Below are 26,094 nucleotides of genomic sequence, written 5' to 3'. Positions count from 1 at the left end.
CCTTTAGGAATGGACAGTCAAATCTCTACTGCGTCCAGCCCTTGCTCAGTGAAATAGACATTCTCTCCTTCCCGCGACTGAGACCAGGACTTGACTCACTTCAGTTGGGGGACCGCGCCTACCCCGCGCCCCTAGCTAAAATCAAAGATCCAGCTAAAATTGGATTCAGACACTGGTGTAACATTAAGGACGGCTTTCGTATCCCTCTTTGTACTTCATCGTGTTCTCCAAGTTCCATTCAACCGTGTATCTTTTTACAATAAAAAATGTAAGACCCCTTTAAAAAATACATATTAAAACATTGAGCGCTATTCGCAAAGCTTCTCTTTTCAAAAAACAGTATTTGGGCTAACTGCCTTACCATGTTGAACCCTTGGACCAGATGGAAGTTCAAAAAAAGTTCAAGAAAAGGAAAGTAATAAAAATTACTCAGCAGAGGGGTCTTCGCTACCCAGTTAGAGCTCTGCTATAAAGCTGCTTCTACCCTCTTTCTCCCCGGTGCCCCGCCTCCATCCCCGCCCCTCGTGGTACAGCATAACAGCGACTCCGCCCCTCTCTAGAGTGTTCCTCCAAGAGCCCCTCCTCTTCGTCTCAGTCCGCACGTGCACGCCCTGAGCGCCTGCCACAGTCTCGCATCTATCCCAGTACCGCCCAGACGGTCCGCCCCGCCCCTTGGACGCACGCATGCTCGTCCGCGCCCGCGCCGGCCCTCACCCGACAGCCCCGCCCCCCGACGCCCTCCCGCCACGCCCCTGGCGCACGCCCGGCACGCCCCCTGGCACCTTCCCCGCCCCCTAGGCGCGCGCCCTCTGCCCACCTTCCCCCCCTTTTCCCCGCCCCGGAAAGCTGGGCTCCCAGGCGCGCACTCGCCCTCCTTGCGCCACGTGCTCGGTGGAGGGCGGTGCGGGGGGGCCGAGCCGAAAAGATGTTCTTGCTGCCTCTTCCGGCTGCCGCGAGACTCGCCGTCCGACATCTGAGCGTGAAGCATTTCTGGGGACCCGGTCCAGCCGCCGCAGACATGACGAAGGTGAGAGGCCGCGGCTCGCTCCGGGGCCGCCGCCAGAGTCCTGCTCGCGGGCCACGGGGACTTTGGGGCAGGTCAAGGCCGCGTTGTTCCGGGCTTCTGAGCCGAGTTACAGACATTGGCTAGAAAGAAACGTTTCTTGTCTTTGCGGAGCTCGGCGTTGGCAGCGGGCTGCGCGGGGCTGCAGACCCCCCAGTATTCTCCAGCCGGCTAGTGCCGAGGATGCGCTCTTTCTTCTCTTGCTTGAAAGTGCTAGGACTCGAACTCTGCGCGCGAGGGAATGATAGCCGTAGCTCCCGTTTCCTGAGCTCCCACTCTGTGCCGTGCCCTTATTTCATTATTTTGGGCGCCAGGATTGTTCCCACCTTAGCTAGGAGGATGCCCAAGTTTGGTGAGGTGAAATGCCCTCTAGGATCCCAGAGTCGGCCAATCACTGGCCCCGGGTTCCACACCAAGACCTCCCTCCCCCGCTGAAATTAAAGGCCAGAAAAACACAGGCTCTCAGGGAGTAAACTGACTAGAAGCGTTTCTGGAGAAAAATGTCTCTCCAGGGAAAAGGGCTTTGCAGGGAGACCCATCTGTTCGTGAGATTAGAAGTGTCCTGCAGAAGAAGCGCCTCCTCCATCTAACTGAGCTCCAAAACATTGTGAAGAGGGTCACTATTCGGTCGTGGGGGATCTGGAAAAGGGGAACGGCTTGGCGGGAGGAGCACATGTGTGGGAGTCACGCTTGAGGACCAGAAGGACTGTGCCTGGCTAGGGGTATTCTAGGTGGGGCTTGAGCTCAGGCCTCTCCCTGAATCACAGATGGCCGAGGGACCAGAAGCTTGTCCCCTAGTCTGTTCAACACTATGGAAATAGATCCTACTCAGGTAACATCCGTTTTCTGTCTGATCAGTTCCCTACTTGGTTCCCTGGAATCCCAGACAGTGGGCAATCTAGGTAAGTTTGAACCTGGGAAGGTTACCAACCCCGAGGAAGCCTATTTTCTTTGATGGAAAGGACAGGACATGATTTGGTCTAAGTACCAGTGTGATTCTGTAGAAAGGACAGAGGACCTGAGAGAAGGCATCCGGATTCTTGACCAGTTCTGTTGCACACGGGCTAGTATGTGAAACCAGGTTTCAGTTTCCTTATCCATCAGATGCGAAGAAGACTACTTGTTCTTTCCACCTCACAGAGGTGCCCTAAGTCAGAACACATTTTTAAAGTCATAAATTGCTGTGCAAAGGCGAATAGTGATTCCTAGGTTTACTTCCTTATTTCAGTTGTTTGGGGCCTGGAGCTTAAGGAGATGAAAGGATAAGCCACTAAGTGCTGGACAGAAAGCTCTGGCCTGACCCTCCCGGTGAAGGTGCATCCTTTTCCTTTCTTCCAGCCTATGAGTTGGCCAGAGTACTTGTTAGTGTTGGCAAGTGCAGCCATTGACTTTATTAGGATGACATCCCAGAGTATTGCAGATTTGCATTTGAAACTTGTAGGGGAGGAAAAACTTACTTCTACTCTCCAAGATTCTAGGGCTGCACCTAAGAATGAAATGGACATAAAACAGATTAACAGGAGAAAGGCATACAAGTTTTATTTCATATTTTTATGTGTACATGGGAATCTTCAAAAGGGAAATGAAGACCCGAAGAAGCCTATAGACCCGAAAGCTTATATACCTTTTTAAACAGAGACGGGGGAATTGTGGGGATGTGATAAGGCAAAGGAGCCTGGGGGGCAGTAAGTTGAGAGACAGGGACTGGGAAATATATGGGGGAAACGAAGGGGGGATAAGGGTTATTTTAGTAGGTTTGTTTGGTGTTGACTCCCAGTCTATGATGATAAGAATATTCTCTTCCTGGTACAGGGAGAGAAGCTTTCTCATGGGAAATTTTATGACCAGCTTTTAGATAGGAAGGGTGGGGTGGTGGGCCGTCAGAGAGCCCTTCCTGCATCTGCTTTTTCTCAGCTGCCTGCACCTCAAAGTAATCAATATGCCAGAGTGGCATATTTTGGGGTGGCAGTGTTCTGAACCCCTTCCAGATCTGACTTTGTTACAAATGGAATTGTTTTCTTAAAGCACCTTTCTGCTCTTCTTTATTTGAAAGTGAAGGAAGCCCTCTATGTTGTGAAAGCTCTTGGGAGGGACCATCAAGACCAGGACAGGTAGTAATTGCGCTCTTGCATCGGCAGGAGTTTGAAACATTTAGGCAGGATGTGAGTATAGCTGAGTGCCCGGCACCTGCTGCTGTCTTGGCCTTGTTCTTCTGTCCTTGAGGGGGACGCGGTTTTGTTGAAATGATGAGCTCTTTCTGGAATTTGGGAACCCTTGAGCCCCTCTCAGGGATCTACTCTAATTATATTCACCTTTTCTCTTGTTTTCAGGGCCTTGTTTTAGGAATCTATAGCAAAGAAAAAGAAGATGATGTGCCCCAGTTTACAAGCGCAGGAGAGAATTTTAATAAATTGGTGTCTGGAAAGCTGAGAGAAATCTTGAACATGTAAGTATTCATCTGTGGGTTCCAGTTTTTAAAAATGCCCTGAAAGTGAAAGAGAATATCTTTTCTGTGCTTTATTATTAGTGGATGAACATGCACGGAAGTGCACTGGCTGGGATCTTCTCAGTGGAAGTGAAAGTATGTGTCTGTGGCATGCACATTGGTACTTCAGGTTCAGTATTGGGTGGGTCCACAGTTCTGGGAAGTCAGGCTGCTTCAGCCAAATCACAAACTTATGTGAGAGGCTGACCCAGTAGGATCTGGAAAGTACCCTATTTCCTCAGCCCACCCTCCTGGATCCAGTTTGTTTCTCCCCACCCCCTTCCCACCTTTCATCTCTCTACCTGTGTAACTCCCCTTCACTTGGGGGGAACAGCCTGGGCTGGTTCAGAATAGCCTGAGGAGGCTGCAAGCCATGAGTTTCAAGGGCTTCTCAGATCTTAAATGACACGCGAATCGCCTGGGGGTGTAGTTAGAATGCACATTCCAGTCCAGTAAATCTGGCTGGGCCCTGAGATTCTAACCACTCTTGATTAGCCAGGGTCTGGGGAAGGTAGGAAAACATTGGGGTTTCCAAGTCCTTCTGAGCTGCGGGCCACGTTTAACAGAAACAGAGGTGACAGCATAGGCCACTGCAACTGTATATTATTTGGATTACAGATAGCCTATTAGCATCTGATAGGTGTAGTCTAATAGTTAGAGTAATTGTCTAATTGTTGAATGACAGAATTTGCATCGCCTGTCAATTTACCAGTCCTTCACCGGTAGGCAGCTCTCTCAACTGCCTTGATCAATTCATTAACCCCAAAGCTAACCTGTACGAGTACAGAACAGCCTGGCCTTCCTGACTGCGACGTACCAGGGCATCCCGTCCTCAGGCTGTAATTGTGCGTTGCCACCTGCTTTGTTTTTAAATTGCCCGGTATCCCATCTGTAGATAAATCACAAAAAACCTCCAGGTTGAACACACTGCCGTCAAGTCAGCCACTTAGGTTGGTGTCTTGCGTCTTTTATGAGGTTTAAGATCGAGGTCAGCCTCCATCCAGTGCTCAGCTCTCCCCTACATTACCCATCCACGGCACCGCTTTCTGTAGTTGGCATTAAATCTAATCTGGAAGTTTGTGAGATAGAATTAGAAGTGCTGCATCTGAGAAATCTGGCCTGAGAGAATTCTGTGTTTGATAAAAACATAAGTGTAGCAAATTTGCAGAAGCATCAGAGCATACGGTAATAATGCTAAAGGTTTGTTTATGTCACTTCTCAGTGGAGCAGAGCAAACTATAATTTTTAAAACAACTGTTTCTTCTTGTTGCAGATCTGGACCACCCCTGAAGGCAGGCAAAACCCGAACCTTTTATGGTCTGCATGAGGTATGAGGTGAAAATAAGGTTTATGTGGCAAACCCTGAGTTAGCACCTGTATGTGCCAAGTACTGTGACTGACCAGTCGGGCAGAAAATTTTGTATCGGATTATGTGTTCGTTTTATCCCAGGATTAAGCCGCAAGTATTAGTTAACATTGTAAAGAGGCGAGTTGTTGTCAAAAAGTACTGCATCTCTTGTATTCCTCAGTCTGCAGGCTTTCTTGGTTCAGTGGCCCTGTCTTACATAGCAGAGTTATTTGCAGGATTATCCTCGCCCTCCCTTTGCAACACACAGTTATAAAATTTAACCAGGATAACAGGGCTTACAAAAATAAAGCAAGCAAACTTCGTGGAGGGTTTTGTCCCATGCAGCGCTTTAGGGGGTTGTGTGCAAGCTCCTGTGCTATTTCGTGCTGGAAGTGGATGCTTTAAAGACGTGAAGCAGCTGATTTCGTGTATCTTTTGGAACAGGACTTCTCCAGCGTGGTGGTGGTTGGCCTCGGCAAAAGGACGGCCGGAGTCGACGAACAGGAAAACTGGCACGGAGGCAAGGAGAACATCAGGGCCGCTGCAGCAGGTTCTTTAACTTTTGAACTTTAATGTTGGTAAAGCTTCCTAAGGATCACTCGGTCAGATTATGTCTCCCCTCTTTCCATCACCATCCCCTCACGTTCACACAAATAACTCTCAACAGATATTCAGTTTCCCTTACCTAACATGCTTGGCTTTACTTTAGATACAGAAGGTTAGCTTGTGGAATTTTATTTTTATATTTCTTTAGCTTGTGTCTGGGGGTTTCAGGACCACTTGTTCCCTCTTGCAGTATCGGCCTTAGAGCTCTGTTTTGCCAGAAAGTCCTGATAGGTGATTTTTTTCCTTTTTTGTAATGCAGCCCTTGTGTTGCCCAAATTTTATTTTATTTTATTATTTTTATTTATTTTTAATTTATTTTTGGCTGTGTTGGGTCTTCGTTGCTGCACACAGGCTTTCTCTAGTTGCAGCGAGCGGGGGCTACTCTTCATTGCAGTGCGCGGCCTCCTCACTGCGGTGGCTTCAGTAGTTGTGGCGCTCGGGCTCAGTAGTTGTGGCTCGCGGGCTCTAGAGCGCAGGCTCAGTAGTTGTGGCGCACGGGCTTAGTTGCTCTGCGGCATGTGGGATCTTCCTGGACCAGGGCTCGAACCCGTGTCCCCTGCATTGGCAGGCAGATTCTTCACCACTGCGCATATAGGGAAGTCCGTTGCCCAAATTTTAAATCATGTGGAGTCATCATATTTACAAATCAGAGAAAATGGATGCCAAGGGCAGGATGCTTGTTTATCACTAGTTACCAAAGGTGCATGCCTATCCCAGTTTGTCACGTGGACAGTTCAAAAGTTGAGGTAGGTGCCATTGGGTCTCTTCAGAGCTGAGTGGCAGGGCAAGGCCTTCACCGCGGAGACTGTGGTTAAAGATGCTTTGAAAAACATTGCTGAGGTGGTGATAATTAGCTTGATTGCTCTTTGACCCCGTGTATATCATATGTGCTTGTTAAATGTACTTTCAAAGTTCATGTTCGGAGATTATTTCATAACTTTTATTTGGGAGATTTTGCTGACCTGATCTTAATAAACGCTGTGTTAATAATGGACTTTGCTCAGTTCCTTGGGTGTAATTTCAGTGTTATCACTTCTATGTCATTTTTAATCTGGCAAGCTCCTGGTGATTGGGACGCTTCATCAGGAAACCCTAGTGTTTCAGAAGTGATACTAGTAATAGCAGCCACTTCTTGGGGGCCCGCTTTGTGAGGTGCTAGACTAGTCATTTTGTCCATCAGTCTGTCCTCCCACCCTCTGTGAGGTGTGTGCTCGTCCTTACTGTACAGAAGGGGAAGTGGAGGCTCAGAAAAGTCAAGTGTCAGGGCCAGGATTTGAACCCCAATCCTGATGTTGTCTCAGGACCCCACCCCAGGCCTCTGCCTTCTGCCCTCAGAGGTGTCCCTCACTGACTCTGGTTTTCTGGTTCCTCTGTCCCTGTGAAGCGGGGTGCAGACAGGTTCAGGACCTGGAGATCCCGTCTGTGGAGGTGGACCCCTGCGGAGACGCCCAGGCGGCTGCGGAAGGAGCGGTGCTTGGGCTTTATGAGTATGATGACCTGAAGCAGAAAAAGAAGGTGGCCGTGTCAGTGGAGCTCCATGGAAGGTGATGGAACAAAACCAGGACCAGGCCCATTCCCTGCGTGCTGATGGCAGGGCCTTTTGGACATGAGCTGCCTGCCTTTCAGCATTGGGCACTGCCATGCAGCTTGTCTGTGGCTCTCCCATGGCCTTAGCCATTTTAGGAGTTTGGTGACTGTGCCTCCATTCTGCTCCTGGCTTTCGTCCTGTGCGTGTCTCCCCCCTGACTCTCTAGACCCCTCCGTGCTTGCTGGTTCCTAGGAAACCATACCTGGTTGGCTCCCTGAGGAGGGAGGGAACAAGATGACAGACGGGTCCCAGCAGGTTTTGATGCAGATCATTTCCATCTACCCAGCGCCTGCGGGCCCTGTACTAAACGCCAGAGATACGCAGATGCAGGGATCCGGCCCTTGCCCTCCTGGTCTAGTGGGGAGACTCATCTTTGAGCAGATTTATTGAGCACCAGCTACACTCCAGCCCTATTCTGTGTTCAGGAACAGACAGTGTGAGACCCTCAGGAGACGGTGCTGGGAGGACAGCGGGGGTCCTCCCGGTGGTTGGCAGCTGTGGTGTAGTGGGTAAGAATGAGGGCCCTGCGACCAGTCAGCCGGGCTTTGAATCTGGCTCCCACTTCCTGGCTGGGTGACCTCAGTGAAGTGACTGAAGTCTCTCTGTGCCTCATTTTCCTCATTGGTTGAGTAGAGTTGTGGCTCGGATGTCATGGGGCTTTTATGGTCGCAAGACAAAACCCATCAGGGGTGTGGCACACGGTGAACCCCGTAAGTGATGAGTGTTGTTCTGCCTCTCCATGCGCTTTGTTAATTCCTGTCGTGCACAAGAAGAGCCAGGGTCGTGGAGAGCTCACCCACGTCCTTTGTCTTCTGAAGCTAGCCCTGCCCTCCGGTGGGTTGGAGTTCAGGGTCCCGACCCAGGCAGGGGGAAGGCGGGAGGCCTTCAGTTCCCCGGCAGGACTGAGCAAGGGAAGCTTGCTCTGTAGTCACACTCTGGAGGAGTGTAAAACAGGCCTTTCTGTGGAAGCCTCTGCCGTCAAGATTTGGGGGGTAGATTGAGGGCTCCAGAGGTCCCTCAGGCCGACAGGTGAGGTGAGGATTCTAGGTTTCCTCTAGCTCAGCTCAGTGGGGGTCGTGTTTTCCAGCACTTTATAAACCATAACAGCTGCCCCCCTGGATCAGGTCACAAAGAATAAATCCGGGTCCCCGTGTCCATCACGTTTCACTTGTCATCTTCGGCAGGAGCCCTCCTAGCTGGGCTGTGGAGAGGTCAGTGTTCTGGAGAGGCTGTCTGACGATGACCTTGTGCTTGCTTTTGCCAGTGGGGATCAGGAGGCCTGGCAAAGGGGAGTCCTCTTTGCTTCTGGGCAGAACCTGGCGCGCCACTTGATGGAGACGCCTGCCAATGAGATGACGCCAACCAGATTTGCGGAAATTATCGAGAAGAATCTCAGAAGTGCTAGTAGTAAAACAGACGTCCACATCAGGTAATTCAGGATTATGTCATAGACTCCTATGCTAGAGCCCGACGGAGCCTCAGAGATCCTAAAAACCAGCTCTCTCACTATTCGGAGACTTAACTTGAGACTAGAGAGGTGAGGTCACCCACCAGCAGCCACATACAAGTGGGCGTAAGGGCTCAGTTTGAGGTTTCTCCCGTCATATCTTACCTTGCCTTTGAGAGTGTTGTGACTGCACACTGCACATGTGTGTGTGTTTTGTAGCAGCTTTATTGAAATATAATTCATGTAATGTACAATTCACTCATGTAAAGTATGCAATTCAGTAATTTCTAGTATATTCACAGAGTTGTGCTACCACCACCACAGCTAATTTTAGAACATTTTCATTACCCCGTAAAAGGAACCTTGTTCCCATTAACAGTCACTCCTCATTTTCCTCTCCCCCTGGCCTCAGTTCATAGACCTATGGGTTGTTTATACCTTTTGGACCCTGAATAATGCTGTTGTGAGCATTTGTGTATAAGGTTTTATGTGGACGTATGTTTTCCGATCTCTTGGGCATGTGCCTAGGAGTTGAATTATTGGATTGAATGATAACTCTTCCCCTTTTTGAGGAGTGTGCACATTGTATTTTGTTTTGGTGAATCCTTTCTGTCTTTTCTCTTTTTGACGTAAGTGAAGAACAGAGCACGCCCTCCTTGGCATGGAATGAGAATCTCTACCTGGTAGATTCCGTTAACTAGATCAAATACCAGAACTGGCGTTCCCAGGCCGTCCTGAGGTCCATGGTCAGCAGCCAGGCTGTTAGATGTAAAAGGCCGCCCCTCCAGGCTCCCCGTCACCCTTTAAGCAAACCAAGTCTGAGTATTGGGGGATTTATGATTAAAGTAAATCCACAGATATTTGCTTTACCTAAAGAATCCTTTACTATCAAAGTTGCTTCTCAAGGGCACTTCCATTTAAAAGGATTCTTCACTATTTAATTGTGAGTAGAGTTCGCATTTTTCAGGAAAACCCCTGTGGTCTAGATAGAGTGAAGAAAATGTATAATCTATAGAAAATGTAGTGTTGGAGCTTGATAAAATTTCTGGAATGGTTGCTATATATTCTGTAGCAATGTTTAGTCTCTACAAAGGTGTCTTGGTAAAGACTATTCGCTGTTTTGTTTAAGGAGACACCAGAGCTATGTTGTGTCAGCAGATTGTGGCTGTGTGGCCTCACATTATCAGTAAGGGCACCTCCTGTGTGCCTGGGAACTTAGCATACAAAGGTGGGTGGTGATGGTTCTTGTGCTTAGACAGCTGAGGACCTTGCAGGAAGGAATAGGCAGGGAAATGGCTGTGCAGGGGACGCTACAGGAGCAGAGAGCCAGGGAGGATTGTGGAAGAGTCGAAACGGCTTGCCAGCAAAAGCGGTGCCTAAGCAGAGTCAGGGAGGTGGCTTAGACGTGAACAGACAGGAGAGCGGGGCAGGAGCACCTATGCAGTGGCCTTGGGAAGCTGCGTGGCTTGTGGTGGAGCAAAGGGAAGTTGGCCGGAGATGAGGCAGGTCAGGCGGGCGGAACGTAACCCTTAAACTGAGGCAGCTGCATCACACGCGCTCTAGCGTAGGTGGGTGTAAATCAAAGAAATACAGACTGTACTTCCAGAAGGGCAGGACTTTAATAAAACATCAAGTACTGGGTTTGTGAATAAAAATGCCCACATTATACGGCCTCGCTTCTTTTGAAGTGTTTTTTTTTTTTAATTGTCATACCTTCCATTTTTATAGTCTTTTCCTTCTGAAGTTGGGTGGCCCTCTCTCTACAATGACATCCTAGATTAATAGTTTCAACAAGTGGCTAGGCAGGTGCGGGAGGAGCGTTCCTTGAATAAGGTCGTTTCTGGTCTGTCTGTAGGAGGGTAGGATTTCTCCCCTGGCCTAGTTACTGTGGCCAGAAAGCAATACAAAGCCCTTTTGGGCCTCCAGCCTAGGAGGAATAGCGATGTGGTATCTGTCTTCTGGTTGGCACTAAGGACTATTCCCATTAAATTACCCCCATTGATCCCGTGTTTATTAAGTAATAACTAGTTTTCCCACTTCAATCAGACGTCTCAAACTGTGAGAAATAGTGTGACAACATTAAAAAGATTGAATTCCAGCAATTCTGTAAAAGCAAAGGAATAGGTAGTTTAGTCTAATCAATGGAGTGTAGTTTTGTTGGTTCTTTGTTTGTTGATTGGTTGTTTGGTTGTTGCTTTGTCTTTTTCAGAAGTGCCAAAAATAAATCAGTGGACTCCTCAGCTATCTTTAAGTACCCTTTATGGTCTCAGAGCCTTGCTAATTTCATCTTTAAATTAAAACTTTAGAAATATGTGAGTGGGTTGGGAAAAAAAATCAAGTAATAATTGTTTATTGACTATGCACTATTAGCTGACATTGTATTGCATACCATACATGAATTCTCTTAGTAATTCTATAGCTAATTTTTTGATGGAGGTGTCACTGATCTCATTTTATAGATGAGGAAACAGACTCAGAATCAAGTGACTCACCCAAGAATATACAGAAAGCAGATAGGAGGTGATAATTGAAGCATTAACGTGTCTTTATTAAGAGCTTGTATGTTATACTTTTTTACACACGGATGAGTTATTCTAAGTTATTGAAATGGAGATAGCAACATGTATTTACTTTTTCCCTTTTCTGCTCTATAGACCCAAGCCTTGGATTGAGGAACAGGAAATGGGATCATTCCTCAGTGTGGCCAAAGGGTCCGAAGAGCCTCCAGTCTTCCTGGAAATTCACTACAAAGGCAGCCCCAATGCAAGTGAACCTCCCTTGGTGTTTGTTGGGAAGGGGATTACCTTTGACAGGTACTTCTTTACTGCATCCATGGTTTGTATTTTGGTGAATGCTTTGTATGCCGTTGTATTATTTGGTGTGCAATTTGGTTCAGAAGCATGGTGTTTGGTCAGATCTTATGTGTAACTTTAAATATATTAGGCTGCCACTTATACAACGCCTACTGTGTGTCAGAGGCTCTACTAAGCATTTTACATATATTAGCCCTGATCTTACGCCTAGGAGCTAGGCGTTGCAGACATTCTTCAGGTAAGGAAACCATGACTCAGGTTAAATAATTTGTTCAAAGCCCCATAACTAATAGAATCGGAAGTCAAACTCAGCTGTGTGTTTAAAATGTCTTAAAATATTTCCATCATACACTTTGATTCTCCTGTACGGATATTAAGGATTTCCAAGTAGATAATGGTGAGGCAGCTTTCCAAGTAGATCATGCTGTCTTCCCTTTGCTTACTTGAGATTACTTTTTTTGCTGACCAGTCGAGCTTTCATTAATCTCCTTAAACCATAGGTGTTCCTTAGAATTGGAAGCTCTCTCTGGTTATTTCAACCAGGGAGAAGCTGAGTTGGAAAAGATGATCTGAGTCAGTATTTCCCATGGAAAGCATTTGCTACTGAATACTAGTTTCTGGGTTGCTAATTAAATGTGAGACTTGAAAAGGATTACTTGATCAAAAAACTAGGTTAGATAAAACAAATTGTTTTTTATTTTGTTTGAACTACAGGACTTCTTGGGGGTACAAAATACAGCATTTTCTAAATTTCCTTTTTTTTTTATTGAAATATAAATATAGTTGACATCTTAATTTCCTTTTGAAGGGAACGTTTATCTTAGGAAATCATGGTCCATAGAAACTGCTTTGGAAAATGCTGCTAGAGATTCCATAAAATCTTGATGTCCCCTAGTATGTTTTTACACCCATTCAGGAACTCCATCTGAGATGTGAATGAATCCCACCCTTACAGGAGTGTTTCTAGGCACTGTGATGCCTCTGTCCTGGGCAGATCTGGCCTCCAGGCTGGTCTTCCTTGTACTAGCAGATTGTAATGCCTCCTGTGTTTTCCATCCACTGGTTCACGTTCTCTCCTTTAAAGCATTGGTCTCCAAACGATCTTCGTTATGTAGCCCATCAGTAAAAGATTCGAGCTCATACCACTCAAAATACGCATATTTATTTATGTCACATTCATATACTGTTGTATTAAAGTGTGTATTATAAAACACTATAGCAGGGAATTCCCTGGCGGTCCAGTGGTTAGGACTCGGCACTTTCACTGCTGGGGCCTGGGTTCGACGCCCGGTTGGGGAACCAAGATTCCATAAGCCGCGTGATGCAACCAAAAAAATTAAAAAATAAAATAAAAATAAATAGAACACTACAGCAGATAAAAATTAGAGAATGAAAGTTGTTTTTAAACGTCTTGCTGATTGTGATGGTTTTATACTATCATGGGCTAATGTCTTAATTGAAACATTTATGCTAAGGGTGAAGTTTATTGTTCATTTAAACCTGTACTTGACTTTTTTGCTATGGGAATATTAAGCAAGGAGGCCTGACCTAGTCTTCTCGGTTTAGAGGAGGCTTTCTAGAAGGAGTGACAGTTTTAGCTTAAGATGTGAAGGATAAGGGAGTTAGTTCTGTGGGGGGTAGGGCAGGGAAAGAGCCGGGTGAAGGCTGTGGGTAGGAAGGAAGAGGGGAAATTCCTGGTACTGAAAGAATGCCAGAGTGGCCATGACAGAACGTGACTGGGGGAAGGGACGAGGCACAGCCGGAGAGATAGGCAGAAGCTGGGTTGTTCTGGGCCCGGTTAGATGTTGGACTTTGAACAGTTGGAAGTAACTGAAGGGTGTCTAGCAGAGGGAAAGAATGACGTGAGAATTACACATACAGTGAAGTCCACCCATTACATATTCAGTTCAGTGAGCTTACCAACCGTGTGCGCCCATGCAGCAAAACACCTCTGCCATGAAAACAGAACATTTCCCTGACACCCCAAAAGCTCCCTTGGGGAATTTTGGGGGATGCTCTTTTGCAGTCATCCTCTCCCCTACCCCACCTCAGACAGCCAGTCATCTTTCTGTTATTGTAGATTAGTTTTGCCTCTTCCAGAAATTCACTTACGTGGAATTTTTTATGCCTGGCCTCTTTCCCAGCATATTATCTTTGAGATTTAACCACGTTGTGGTCATATCAGTAATCTGTTCCTTTATATCACTGAGTCATATTCCGTTGTATGGACATACCAAAATTCGTTTATCCAGTCATTGCTGAGGGAAATTTGGGTTGTTCCAGTTTTGAGTTATTAGTAATAAAGCCGGTATCATCTAGAAGCCTTTGTGTGCATATATGTTTATCTTTCTCTTAGTTAAATACCTAGGAAAGGAGAGTTGGGTTGTGTAATAACTGCATGTTTAACTTTATAAGAAACTACCAAAGTTTTCCAAGGTTCTTATACCATTTTGCATTCCCACCACCAGTGTACAAGGTTCTAGTTGTTCTCCATCCTCCCCAGCGTTTTATGGTGTCCGTCTTTCTAGTTCTAGCCACTCAGGGAGTGTGTAGCGGTATTTCTTTGAGGTTTACTTTGCATTTCTCTGACTAATGATGTTTAGCATTTTTTATGTGCTTATTAGCCATTGGTACATCTTCTTTCGTGACGTGTCTGTTCAGATCTTTTGCCCTTTATTATAGGAGTGTTTGTCTTACTGAGTTATAAGTTTTTTAAAAATATATTCTAGATACAAGTCCTTTTTTTCAGACAAATGTGTTGAAAAATTTTTTTTTCCACTGTGAGGCTTGCCTTTTCATTTTTTGAAGTGGTGCCTTTCGAAGAGCAGTTTTTAATTTTAATGAGGTATAATTATCAGTTTTTAATTTTATAGTTCGTACTTTTTTTGCCCTGTTTAAGAAATTATTGCCTATGCCAAGTCTGTGTTTTCTTTGATAAGTCTATGGTTTTAGCTTTTAAGGCTATGATCCATTTTGAATTTTTGTATATGCTTATAAAAAGCATTGAGGTTCTTTTGTTTGTCTTGTTTTGTTTTTTTCATCTATTTGTAAAAGTTTGGTAGCTGTGTGGGTAATGAACTGAAGGGGTAAGACTGCTATAGGGACACCTGAATATATATAGGAGCCAGGCAAACATCTGAATGACTGATGGTGGTAGCCTCAACTTGGATGGACACAGGAGAAAAGAAATGGATGGATTGGAGGGGAATCTAAAAGGTGAGCAGAGATAACTGCTGACCTTTGACCGGTGGTTATTTAGAACGATAGTCCTATACACAGAGTGGAACCCCCTGAGCAGAAGTGGCCTAGAAGTAGATAGAAGGACAACCTCACGCACCAGCTTGCTCTCCTTGCCCCCATGGGGTTATGTCTGGACTTCTTGGACCAGGAGTGTACTTCTTTTCTTATTCTGAGCCAGTGGATAATCTTTAATTCTAGGTGTAAATGACAACCATCTAAATATCAAGTGCAGTGCTTCCCTGGTGGCGCAGTGGTTAAGAATCCACCTGCCAATGCAGGGGACATGGGTGCAATCCCTGGTCCGGGAAGATCCCACATGCCGCGGAGCAACTGAGCCCGTGCGTCACAGCTACTGAGCCTGTGCTCTAGAGCCCGCGAGCCACAACTACTGAGCCCACGTGCCACAACTACTGAAACCCACACTCCTAGAGCCCGTACTCCGCAACAAGAGAAGCCACCGCAATGAGAAGCCCGCGCACCACAACAAAGAGTAGCCCCCGCTCACCGCAACTAGAGAAAGCCCGTGCACAGCAACAAAGACCCAGTGCAGCCAAAAATAAATAAATAAATAAATGGAAAAAAATAGATTTAAATATCAAGTGCTTTGGAGGTGAATGAGAATTAGGATCTGATTTCTAAGGTGAGCAGATGTCAGAGCAAGGAGTTGAGTCTCTCACCAAGGCAAGTCAGTAGCAGAATCCAGTTAGAACTCAGAGTAGAAACCCCTGGCTCATTGCCCAGCCTGCAGAGCCAGTGGCTCTGGATTTTTATAAACCAGAAGCAGAAAAGTCACTAGTTAGTTCAAGAAGTCTGGGGCAGTGGCTTGGGTTTCTTGGTAATTGAAACCTTTCTCAGCTCTTGTGTTTGGGCACTGTCTTGAGGCTTCGGGCTAGCATCTTCCTCGTGCCTGGGTTGTATTTTGCCGTCTGCAGGATCTAGCACACCTTGGGGGTGTCAAAATGAGTTCTCTCCTGTCTTCCTAGGAGTTGAAAGGGGTCCTCCTGGTCTTCTGTGAGCTTGTCAGCTTTCCCCAACAGCTTGTGACCTTCAGTTTCAATAAGTTGATCAATTCATAAAATTTGCTGAAAAGACAAATCTACATGGGTGTCAGGAGTTCACATGGGGTTTGAGCAGTGTTGACTGCATGATGTAGTAATGTTTCCAGTGGCACTGCTTAAATTTCATTCATACAGAAATAAAATGAGCTAACATACCCGCCTGTATTTCTGGAATTATTTTGTGTCTTTTATAAAAACCACAATATTATCTTTTTAAATGCTGAAATCATTGATTCCCAATTTGGAAATTTCTTGGTGTTTGTATGTGGTAGTTTACCCTCAGCTTACACGTTCTTTTTAGGGAAACGGTTCTGGCCCCCTTCTTTGCTATTAACATGGTACATTGTCCTTTTCCCCCCAGTGGTGGCATCTCCATCAAGGCGGCTGCAAACATGGACCTCATGAGGGCTGACATGGGAGGAGCTGCCACTATCTGTTCAGCCATCGTGTCTGCTGCCAAGCTCGACCTGCCCATCAACATCGTAGGTGCGCGGGAGAGGGAGGGTGTCTTGGAGAGCTTCTGGAATCCTGTCAAATGGTAGAACGGAGACAACAAACATGGTTTTCTCTAATCTGAAAAGATCAAGAAATGGTTTTTAAATAGGTTTTCATCAAGTGGAAGATGTTTGTTTAGCTGAGATAGGTGTTATCTTGTCTGAACTGGCAGTTAAATGTATTCTGCGTTGTGGGCTGTAACTAGAATTGATTTGTTTTACTTCTGCAAAAAACGTGGTTAGCAGTCAGAGACACATAATGTCAAGTTTGCGGTTTACTCCAATGGAAAATGCTCAGTCAGTAGTCAGAGTAGCAATTATCTCATAGGGTTGTGGCTGATTAAGTGCCCCGACATGCAGAAAATGCCTGGGACAGAAAAAGTGCTCAGTACGCAGGCGATTTTTGTAGTGCAGGATGCCAGACACAATGCTGGGGGTTTGCCATGTGTCAGACGGGGAGCTGGGAGCGGGGACTGAGGTCGAATGACTTGCCCGGTGTCACCTCCACTGCATGGGAAAGTAGGACTGCAGTCCAGGTCTGTCTGACGTGCCCCCTCCCTCTCCTCGTCCATTTTTGCTGAACTATTTGAAAGTGAGTCTCAGACATCATGACACGTCACCCCTGAATACTTCTGCTTGTGTCTCCTAAGAACGAGGACATTCTGTGTAATGACAATACAATTATCATTTCCAGGGATTGATACAGTAACCAAATTCAAACTGCCCAGTTGTCAAAAAAATGTTTGTTTTATATGTGTGTCTACACACACACGCATTTATTTATTTCTATTTGTTTTTGAAATCTTGGAGCCACTCAAGGATCACCCCTTGCGTGTGGTCACCATGGCTCTTTAGTTTTCTTTAATCTAGAACCTATTCCTGCCCCCCTTTGTTTTCTTTCATGACACTGGCAGTTTTTAAAGGTTCAAGGTCATCTTGCGATGTTCTACAGTTCGGATTTATTTGGTTATTTCTTCACAATAGAATCAGGTTAGACTTCTTTGGAGAGAATGACATGTATTTCCTGTTGCTGGTGCACGTAATGTCACCTGGGTCACTGGTGATGCTAAACTCCATCACTTGGTCGAAGTGGTGTCTGTGACTGGCATCTGTTGAGGGCCCGCTGATGACCTAGGTCCCATGGGTGGCGTATTTGGACCTAGCACACTCCATATTCCTTCATATATTCTTTTTTTGACAGGTTTGGCCCCTCTTTGTGAAAATATGCCCAGCGGGAAGGCCAACAAGCCTGGGGATGTTGTTAGAGCCAAGAACGGGAAGACCATACAGGTTTGTAGGTGGAAGACACAGCCTCCGAGTTCTGCTCTTTCTGAAGGACTCCCAGCATAGCCACATAAACACACCTTGAACGGGTGCAGAGCACTGGCTCTATGTAGGGAAGGGCAGTGCCTTTATTATGAGTAGCTTTTCATGCCGTCAAAAGTATTTCTTCATGGGAACTTTAAGATTGATTTTCCTACCTTACTATTCCTCCTACTTCCTGAATGCTGTACACACAAATTACCATGAATTTGCAGCCAACCCTGCAGAACAGGGCAAAGCAGTAAAAGTGCAGGCTGTTTTCTGGATACACCTTTGACGTGATAACATTTTCCATTTAGCAACTCATTCGAGTGGAAAACGCATTCTGCATCATGGGTGCATCTGGGGATGTGTCAGCAGGTCGTCCGCTGGGCACGTGTATGCATGTACACACACACTGCCCATAACGACTGAGCCTCTATTTAAAAGAAAAGGATATAATATATATGAAGTTGCTGAAGTTGCAAGAGTTCTCCGGTCTGGAGATCCAGGCTGCTGCTTCAGTGTATCTTTCTTAAACTCTTTAGCCTTTTTGTTTTCAGAAATCTTGATAGTTTTTCCCTTACCACTTTAATGGTAAAGTGAACCAGACACTTCTCTTTTATTTCAGCCTCCAAAGTCATCAGCATTTGGTTATCAGCTCTGGCATGGGGATTATTAAATTACATTTGCTCTTCAGAGTAAATACACTATTCCTGTTCTAATGGTAGAATGTTTTTGATACTCGATGACAAACATCACACCAGCGTTTTCTTTTAAATTGAACATAGCTGTGAGTGTCTAAATTTTATAGTCATTATTTGTATCATCTTACCCTTTTTTTTTTCTTTTGACCTTCCTCTGTGCAGGTGGATAACACTGATGCTGAGGGGAGACTCATCCTGGCCGATGCGCTCTGCTACGCGCACACTTTTAACCCAAAGGTCATCATCAATGCCGCCACCCTGACAGGTCAGACAACGTGCTTTTCCTGCTTTTGTTTGAAGAAAGTCTCATTTGTTGGCATCGAGTGCACACATTGTACTCAGGGCACTATTTTGCTGAAATCTGGCTCGCTCCATTTGCATTCAAAGATCTTTCACCAAAGGAATTGTTCTGCAGTTGTAAACTGCTTCGAATATTAGCCTTGTTGTTTTGAAACATCCCAGGCTGTACCTTTAAATAAAGAAACAACAAGTGGGTCAGGTCAGCCCATCCACAGCAACGACGTCTATAAATGATACCAAGCGATGTTTTCTGTTACAATTGCTGTTTGATACAGGTCTGAAAAGATTAGTGATAAATCCCAAAATCAGTAGTTATTTTTGTTAATCATAATGCATCTAACGCCCCCTGAGTGTTTTCTGAACTTTTGTACTGGAGGTTGTACAGAAATAAAAACACTGGGGATGGAGGTGGCAAGATCCTCATGTAGCGGAGGCGGGGCTGTGTACTGTGTTGTGTGAAGCTTGTTGGCTTTAAGGCCAGCCCAGGGGTGGCTCCCAGCTGCGCTACTTACTAGTCCGCCAGCCTGGGGCTGATTCCCTGACACCCCCGAGCGTCAGTACCTGGGGACAAGTCTGTTTGTCTCGCAGAGTTGTGAAGACTGGAGGGAGTTTCTGGAAAGCCTCTTTAATGCAGCGCCCGCACGCGGCAGGCAGCACCACCAGCTCTGTGGAGTAGGAGTAAATGCCTAAAGGGACGACAGTGGGCATTGCCTTATTGCAGAAACCCAGTGTTCATAATCTTCTATCCAACAGTTCTCTTTTTAAGGATTCATTCTGTCTCCACCTTTTTTAAGATTAAAATTCAGATCATTTTTTATCCTTTGGTTTTAATTCTTCCCCTGGTCACGTGAGCCTTTACTTTAAGAGAAATCAGTTCATGTTTCTTTTTTATGTGTTTCTAACAATAGTCCACAGATTTATATGCTAAGAATCCTTTTTTCAAGCTGGCATTATAGTATTTTTATGGTCTTTTGTCTCCCTTTTCAGTTCAGCAAACATTTTAAGCTGAACAACAGAGGTTCTGGGGCTGGTGTTTGAGGGGCAGTGCTGAGGTGGGTGATAGTACACCCTTTCTGTAAATGAGGAATCACGGCCCTCCACCCCCTTTTTTTTTCCAAGCCTGAGGGTGTGAGAAGGTGGGAAAGTTGGTTCCAAGTAACTAAGGGCAACCTGATGAGTGAGCCTTCAGATCACCCCAGCCGTTGTCCTTGCTGAAGGCTGTTGATGGCTCATTTTAGTTCCCCAAATAACTTACTGAGCCCCTTCTTGAGTTCCAGGAGCTGGGATTCAAAGGGGGAGGATGAGAAACAGTTTCCAACCCCAAGTTCATAGCAGGAGGAGGAATATAGTCTTTAGAAGGAGAAAATAATTTGTCCTGCCTCTTTTTTTTTTTTTTTTTAATTTATTTATTTATTTTTGGCTGTGTTGGGTCTTCGTTGCTGCGCACAGGCTTTCTCTAGTTGCGGCGAGCGGGGGCTCCTCTTCATTGCAGTGCACAGGCTTCTCATTGTGGTGGCTTCTCTTGTTGCGGAGCACGGGCTCTAGGCGCGCGGGCTTCAGAAGTTGTGGCACGTGGGCTCAGTAGTTGTGGCTCACGGGCTCTAGGGCGCAGGCTCAGTAGCTGTGGCGCACGGGCTTAGTTGCTCTGCGGCATGTGGGGTCTTCCTGGACCAGGGCTCAAACCCGTGTCCTCTGCATTGGCAGGCGGATTCTTAACCACTGCGACACCAGGGAAGTCCCCTGTCCTGCCTCTTAATAGCATGTGACTTTGACAGTGTCTCAGTTGTCTCGTCTGTAAAAGGGGTATAATAGCACGTCATTGGCAGGAGGGGTGCCTGTGAAAATTAAATAAGGTGATACAGGTTGTTGTGCCTGGTAGACACCGGACTGATGCTACTGACCTTTAAAGGGTAGGCCTGTAGCAGACTGTAGGAGCAGCGGCTGCTCAGGGGGTGCCATTCAGTCATGGTACCTCTCATTTTCTTAATGCCTGTGATTTAGGATGGAACGAGAGTGGTGACATCAGCACCTTCCTTGGAGCTCTGATGTTCCTTCCATACTCTGAGAAATTCTGGTAACACTGATGGGTTAGCACCTCAATATACAGCTTCAAAAGTGTCTTGTAAAAGAAAATGGAAGGTATGCCCCCGATAATGGTAATTCTGAAATTGGTGGTGGTACTGGTTCTGTAATTATGTAGAAAATAGATGATTTTCTGAAGTATGTAATGAAATCATCTCTAGAGCCATGATCCCTGTTGGATCACATTAAATATTCACGTCTCCCATTTTCTCTTCCTTTAAGAGAGGATATCACATCACATTCTTGTTTGCAGTCAGTGCTCATCTTCTCTTTGAGAAATTCAAACACTGATGCAAGACTCTTACAGGGCTGATAGGAGTGTTTTGAGGACAAGTGAATAAGTATGGAAAAAGCCACTAACTTGAAAAGTAAAGCATTAATGAGTGTGTATCCCCGCAGTCATTTAGACAGACCATAGGCAGTGAGTAACCAGCAACCATCGTAGTATCTGGGATATAGGGGATGCCACGAATGATTGTTGACACAGTCGGCCTGTGTTTAATTCCTGCAGATGGCTGGGGATACAGAGGTGGGTCGGGACAGAGGTGAGGCCTGCGTCCCATGGGGCGTGGCGGTCAGCAGATCCTCACACTGACCAGCACAGCAGAGCCGGGTTAAAAGGAGTCCGTGAGAGCCTGTGCATCTGGGGATTTGACAGGTCTGAGATGTCAGGCACCTTGTCTGAGAAGTGCTGCTTGAGCTGGGATCTGAAGGAGGAGGCGTTAGCAGGGGGAGGAGGGGAGAGCGAAGGCCCCTCTCGAGGTGGGTGTGTGTGGGCAGCGGTGAATGGGACCGAGAGGAGCAGAGCGTGGCTGGGTGAGGACTTTGGGGACCCGTGTGCTGATAGGCACCGGTCCCCCGCTGGCCTTGGCGTGTTGCGGGATTTAGTCTGGAGCCAAGTGCAGCAGGAAGCTAAGAGCGGAGACTGTGAGATCACATTTGCCCTGTGAAAGGGTCCCTGGCCGGCAGCGTGCTGAGTGCAAGGGAGAAGGGCCGAGGAGACGCCGCGGTCCAGGTGGGCTGGTGAACGGCGTTCGGTGGTTGACTCCGGCGGATGTGTAAGTGTGTGTGTTAAGGACGAGTGTCTGCGTTTAGCTTCAGAATAATGTGTCAGGTCTGAGAGTATAGGTGAAACAAGTTTGCCCGTGACTTGATAATTGTTTGTGGTGGTTAATGGATGCTTACTTGTATGTCCATTACATTATTCTCTTTGCTTTGTGTATATTTGAAGTTTTTGACAATAAGGTTTTTTTGTTTGTTTTTTTAAAGTATTACCATAGTCCAGTGGTAGATGATGGTGGTAGCGGTCATGGTGAAGGGAAGTGAATCGGTTTGAGATGTAATTGGGAGGTAGAGTAACAAAACCCCAAGGGACAAGGACCCAAACAGAGTTGCCCAAATATCATGTGGAATCACAGGTTTTTACATATGGGTCACCGTTAGGTTTACACTACACTGTAGTCTGTTATGTGTGCAGTAGCATTATGTCTAAAAACACAGTGTACATACCTTAATTTAAAAATACTTTATTGCTGAAAAATGCTAATTAACCATCATTTAAGCCTTCTGCGAGTCACAGTAGAAACATCAAAGAACACTGATCACAGATCACCATAACAAATAATGAAAAAGTATCAAACATTGCAAGAATTACCAAAATGTGACACAGAGACAGGAAGTGATCAAATGCTGTTGGAAAAATGGCTCTGATAGGCTTACTTGACACAGGGTTGCCACAAACCTTCAATTTGTGAAAAATGCAATATCTGCAAAATGCAGTAAAGCAAAGTGTAATAAAATGAGGTATGCCCGTACCTCTACCCAGTGGACTTTTAAAGTCATTAAGGATACTTTTAACGAATTTGTTTATAAAAGAATAAACGTTTAAAGCATAAGAGGAAGAACACATACTGGACATGTACAGTATAGTCTTAATTGTGTTTTTTTTTTAAGTTTAGAAGAAATCTGGAAAGAAATATTAAAAATATGTAGTGGTTATCCCTGGGATGAGATTATTGGTGATATTTGATGTTTGCTTTTTTTTTCATTTTCCTTAATAATTGAAGGTGAATTCTAGCTATATATACAGCAAGGATTTCCCAACATCATCTATTTTCTAAAATGAGGGAGACATTAAAATAGGGTTAAAGGCTAAAGTTTTGGTCTGCACAGCGGCAGAGAAACCTGTCTCGCCGGAAGAGAGCGAACGCTGACCTGAAGGGCTGTGTCTTGCAGGTGCCATGGACATAGCTTTGGGGTCTGGTGCCACCGGGGTCTTTACCAATTCTTCCTGGCTGTGGAACAAACTATTTGAGGTAAGAATAACACATACAGACCTAGAATATGGAGATGATTTAATTACTCTAGCCTTAGAATGCTATATTTCTTAATTAAAGTGATTTTTATGTTGTAGATTTGCCTTTGAAATGAAAATTCAATAAACTCGATGCAGTGTGGTTTTCTATAAATGTTCCAAAATGTTCCAAAATTATGGGTATGATACCATATTCCTCCTGTCCTCCAGTAGCTTCAGAATGAAGTGAAAATAACTTGAAAATATCCCTAATGTAGAAAAGGTTAAAAGGACGGCTTTGTAGAAGAAGGAATGGCCTTTTAAGGAATACGGGTCATGAGTCAAGTCGGGGAGCATGTCGATAGGGCTCACCCGCGTCCCTTGTCCCTTCGCGGGTGGTGAGAAGGACAACTTCTGCAGCTGTGCTCTTTGCGTCCTCCCAGCCCTTTCACAGCAGCCTCCTCCAAACAGCAGTTTCCCGTCACCACCACCCACCCCCCGCTCTCACCGCCATCAGCTTTCCCCAGCGACACTGCTCTGTTAGCCTCCTTTAGCTTGTCCAGAGGCAGCGTGTACCTCTGGCGTCTTCTTGACACCCTGCTCTTGGCTTCCGCGATAATCTTTTCTTCTGGTTTCCTTCCTCGCTGACTTCTGTTTCAGCCTCCTTGGCCAGCTTTTTCCTTTGTCTGCCCCTTTGGTTGCCTTCAGTCCCGGGCCACATGTTCTTAACTCTGCATGGTCCTCACCGGAAGGCCCGTCTATTCCCCTGGCTGCAGCTGGCACCTCTCTGCTGGGCTCCCGTCTCTCCTGAAGCCCAGACCCTGTGCATCCCGCTTAGCTGTGAAACAGCTCCATCTGGCACCTCATTCTTTCAACAAGTAATTAATGGGAGCTTACTGTGTGCCAGCAGAAACAAATACAAAATGTCCCTGAATACATTCTTGATGTGGTTTAAGGTCCTAAACTGCCCTTCCACCCTAAACTGCTTCCCTTTCACCTCTTGTCATCTCACCATTTGTGAAGCCCCCTTCTACCGTCCCCAGCCTCAGGGAGAAGCTCAGCCCCCTTGTCTCCTTTCAGGTAGGCTGTGGGGCCTCTCTTCTGTGCCAGGCACCCACTGTCCAGTGTCCCTCGCTATCGTCCACAATGTCGTTGTTGGTTTTGATTTTTTTTTAATTTAATTTTCTTTAAAAAATTAAAGTTATATGTATGTAAACATTGAAATAACAGTCAGCAGTCTATACAGCCTACAGCCTCTTTTCCTGGAGGCAGTTACTTTCAACCCTTGGTGGGTTCATCTGATAACTACTCAAGTCTCAAAACAACAGCTTACATTGCTACTCCCTGACTTTTCACTTTTGGCTCTTACCTTTGACCACAGTGTATTAAGACAACCTTTATCCATTTCTCCTACTAGCCTGTGGGCCCTTTGATGGCTCAGTTATTAAGTATCTTTATATCCCCCACACCTCTTGGTGCTCAGCAGTTCAGTAGATGATGGATGGGTGGATGAATGAATGTGTAAATGATTACATGAATTAATGAGGTCACCTTATCTTAGGAGATCTGGCCTAATCAAACCAGCAAAGCCTGTCTGTGCTACAGGTTACCAGCTTATTCATTTAAACTGAGACCCATAATATTAGTTTGATGATTTTAGCAAATGCCCTACAAGTTTGTGGGACTGTTTTACAACATTCCTGGCTCCTTTTATAATTCTTAAGTAAACCTTTTAACTAACTGAAATAATTCTGGAATCTGTTGTATTGCATCATGTTTTAGAGTAACAGGTCAGAACCTGCTTCATCTACTCTGCCAACTAGCATACCTATTTGTTCTCTAGGCCAGCATTGAAACGGGAGACCGTGTCTGGAGGATGCCTCTCTTTGAACATTACACAAGACAGGTTGTAGATTGCCAACTTGCTGATGTTAATAACATTGGAAAATATAGGTATGTAAAGTAAGCTATAAAAGTACATTTTTACAGTCATCATTGGTCGCCAGAATGACCATTTTCAGTTTAATCCCCTTTCACAAAAGGTTTAGCTGTCCAATTTTCTTTTGATGTAGTGCTTGTAAGCACTCATTTCTGTCTTTTATTCTCAAGGTATTTCCCAACTGGTTCTCAAAATTTTGCATGTTTTCAAATCTAAAGGTCATTTTAAGCAAATGGTAAGGGAATGAGATGCACAAAATTATCATTACCATAGGAAAAAGAATTTATCCTTTATGCTTAAAGCTATGTCTGAAAATCTTGAAAGTGATTTCTGGGTTAACATCTTAAGAGGTCTCATTAGCTTGACTTTGCTCTCTGGTCATAGAAGCCACTTAGCAAGAATGGAGGATCTTAATAGAACGTTCAGTGCACATTTACATGGGGTTAAATGTTGATTGTTGTCTTCCTCTTCAGATCTGCAGGAGCATGTACGGCTGCAGCGTTTCTGAAAGAATTCGTGACTCATCCTAAGTGGGCGCATTTAGACATAGCAGGTGTGATGACCAACAAAGATGAGGTTCCTTATCTGCGCAAAGGCATGGCTGGGAGGCCCACGAGGACCCTGATTGAGTTCCTGCTTCGGTTCAGTCAAGACAGTGCTTAGTTCAGATGCTCTAAAATGCCTTCATTCTGTCTTAAACAGGCAGTAGAGCTTCAGAATACTTTTGAATGAATAGCTTAAAATCTTTTAAGGGAAACAAAGGATGGTATTTAAAAACATAGAACAAAATGAAATTTGTATGCCTTGATTTGTTTTTCATTTTATGCAGAGATTTATAAAGGTAAAGCTAATATCTTGCTTGGCAAAGATTTTTAAGATACTCTCTCTTAAATGAATAATGATGATTTTTTAAAAGCTACCTAATCACTTTTCAGAGTATATGTTTGTAATTGAGGAGCAAAATTGTATTTCAGATTTGTGATGCTGGGAATATGAACAAACTAAAAGTTGCTATGCAGTTGTCAGAAACAATAAATCCAACTTCTTGTGCTCCCTGGTGTGGCTCTGATTTACTTATATATTATTCTAAACCCAGTGATGCTATAATATAACTTGTCTCTTCTGGCTGTGTTATATGAACTAAGTAATTAAGTTGGATTTCAATGTTCATAATCACTTTGGGGCACTCAGTGATGAGCTTATGAGTTTGTGAGGCGGTACTATTAACCCCACGTTACAGGTGAGGAAAATGAGGCACCAAGAGAGGGTTAGTAACATGCCAACGATGTCACCAAGCTAATAAGTGGGAGAGCAGAAAGCAGTAGAGAT

The 26,094-nt window shown here is 45.3% G+C and overlaps 1 protein-coding gene across 1 annotated transcript; it reads left to right on the top strand.

Annotated features, from left to right (window-relative positions):
* The first annotated feature begins 819 nt into the window (after window positions 1-819).
* On the top strand, window positions 820-25,823 carry LAP3 (leucine aminopeptidase 3). The gene is made up of 13 exons (XM_059924168.1): window positions 820-1,027; window positions 3,394-3,509; window positions 4,822-4,876; window positions 5,341-5,446; window positions 6,887-7,046; window positions 8,355-8,519; window positions 11,192-11,350; window positions 16,010-16,134; window positions 17,344-17,432; window positions 18,314-18,416; window positions 22,769-22,848; window positions 24,670-24,779; window positions 25,239-25,823. The coding sequence occupies exons 1-13, from the start codon at window positions 926-928 to the stop codon at window positions 25,426-25,428; spliced, it is 1,560 nt and encodes a 519-aa protein (XP_059780151.1). The 5' UTR covers window positions 820-925; the 3' UTR covers window positions 25,429-25,823.
* Window positions 25,824-26,094: the final 271 nt, after the last annotated feature.

The sequence above is a fragment of the Balaenoptera ricei genome, chromosome 5, assembly GCF_028023285.1.
Source record: "Balaenoptera ricei isolate mBalRic1 chromosome 5, mBalRic1.hap2, whole genome shotgun sequence".
NCBI classification, from domain to species: domain Eukaryota; kingdom Metazoa; phylum Chordata; class Mammalia; order Artiodactyla; family Balaenopteridae; genus Balaenoptera; species Balaenoptera ricei.
Note: the sequence above shows the minus strand (reverse complement) of the source record. Positions and strands in the feature narration are given on the sequence as shown.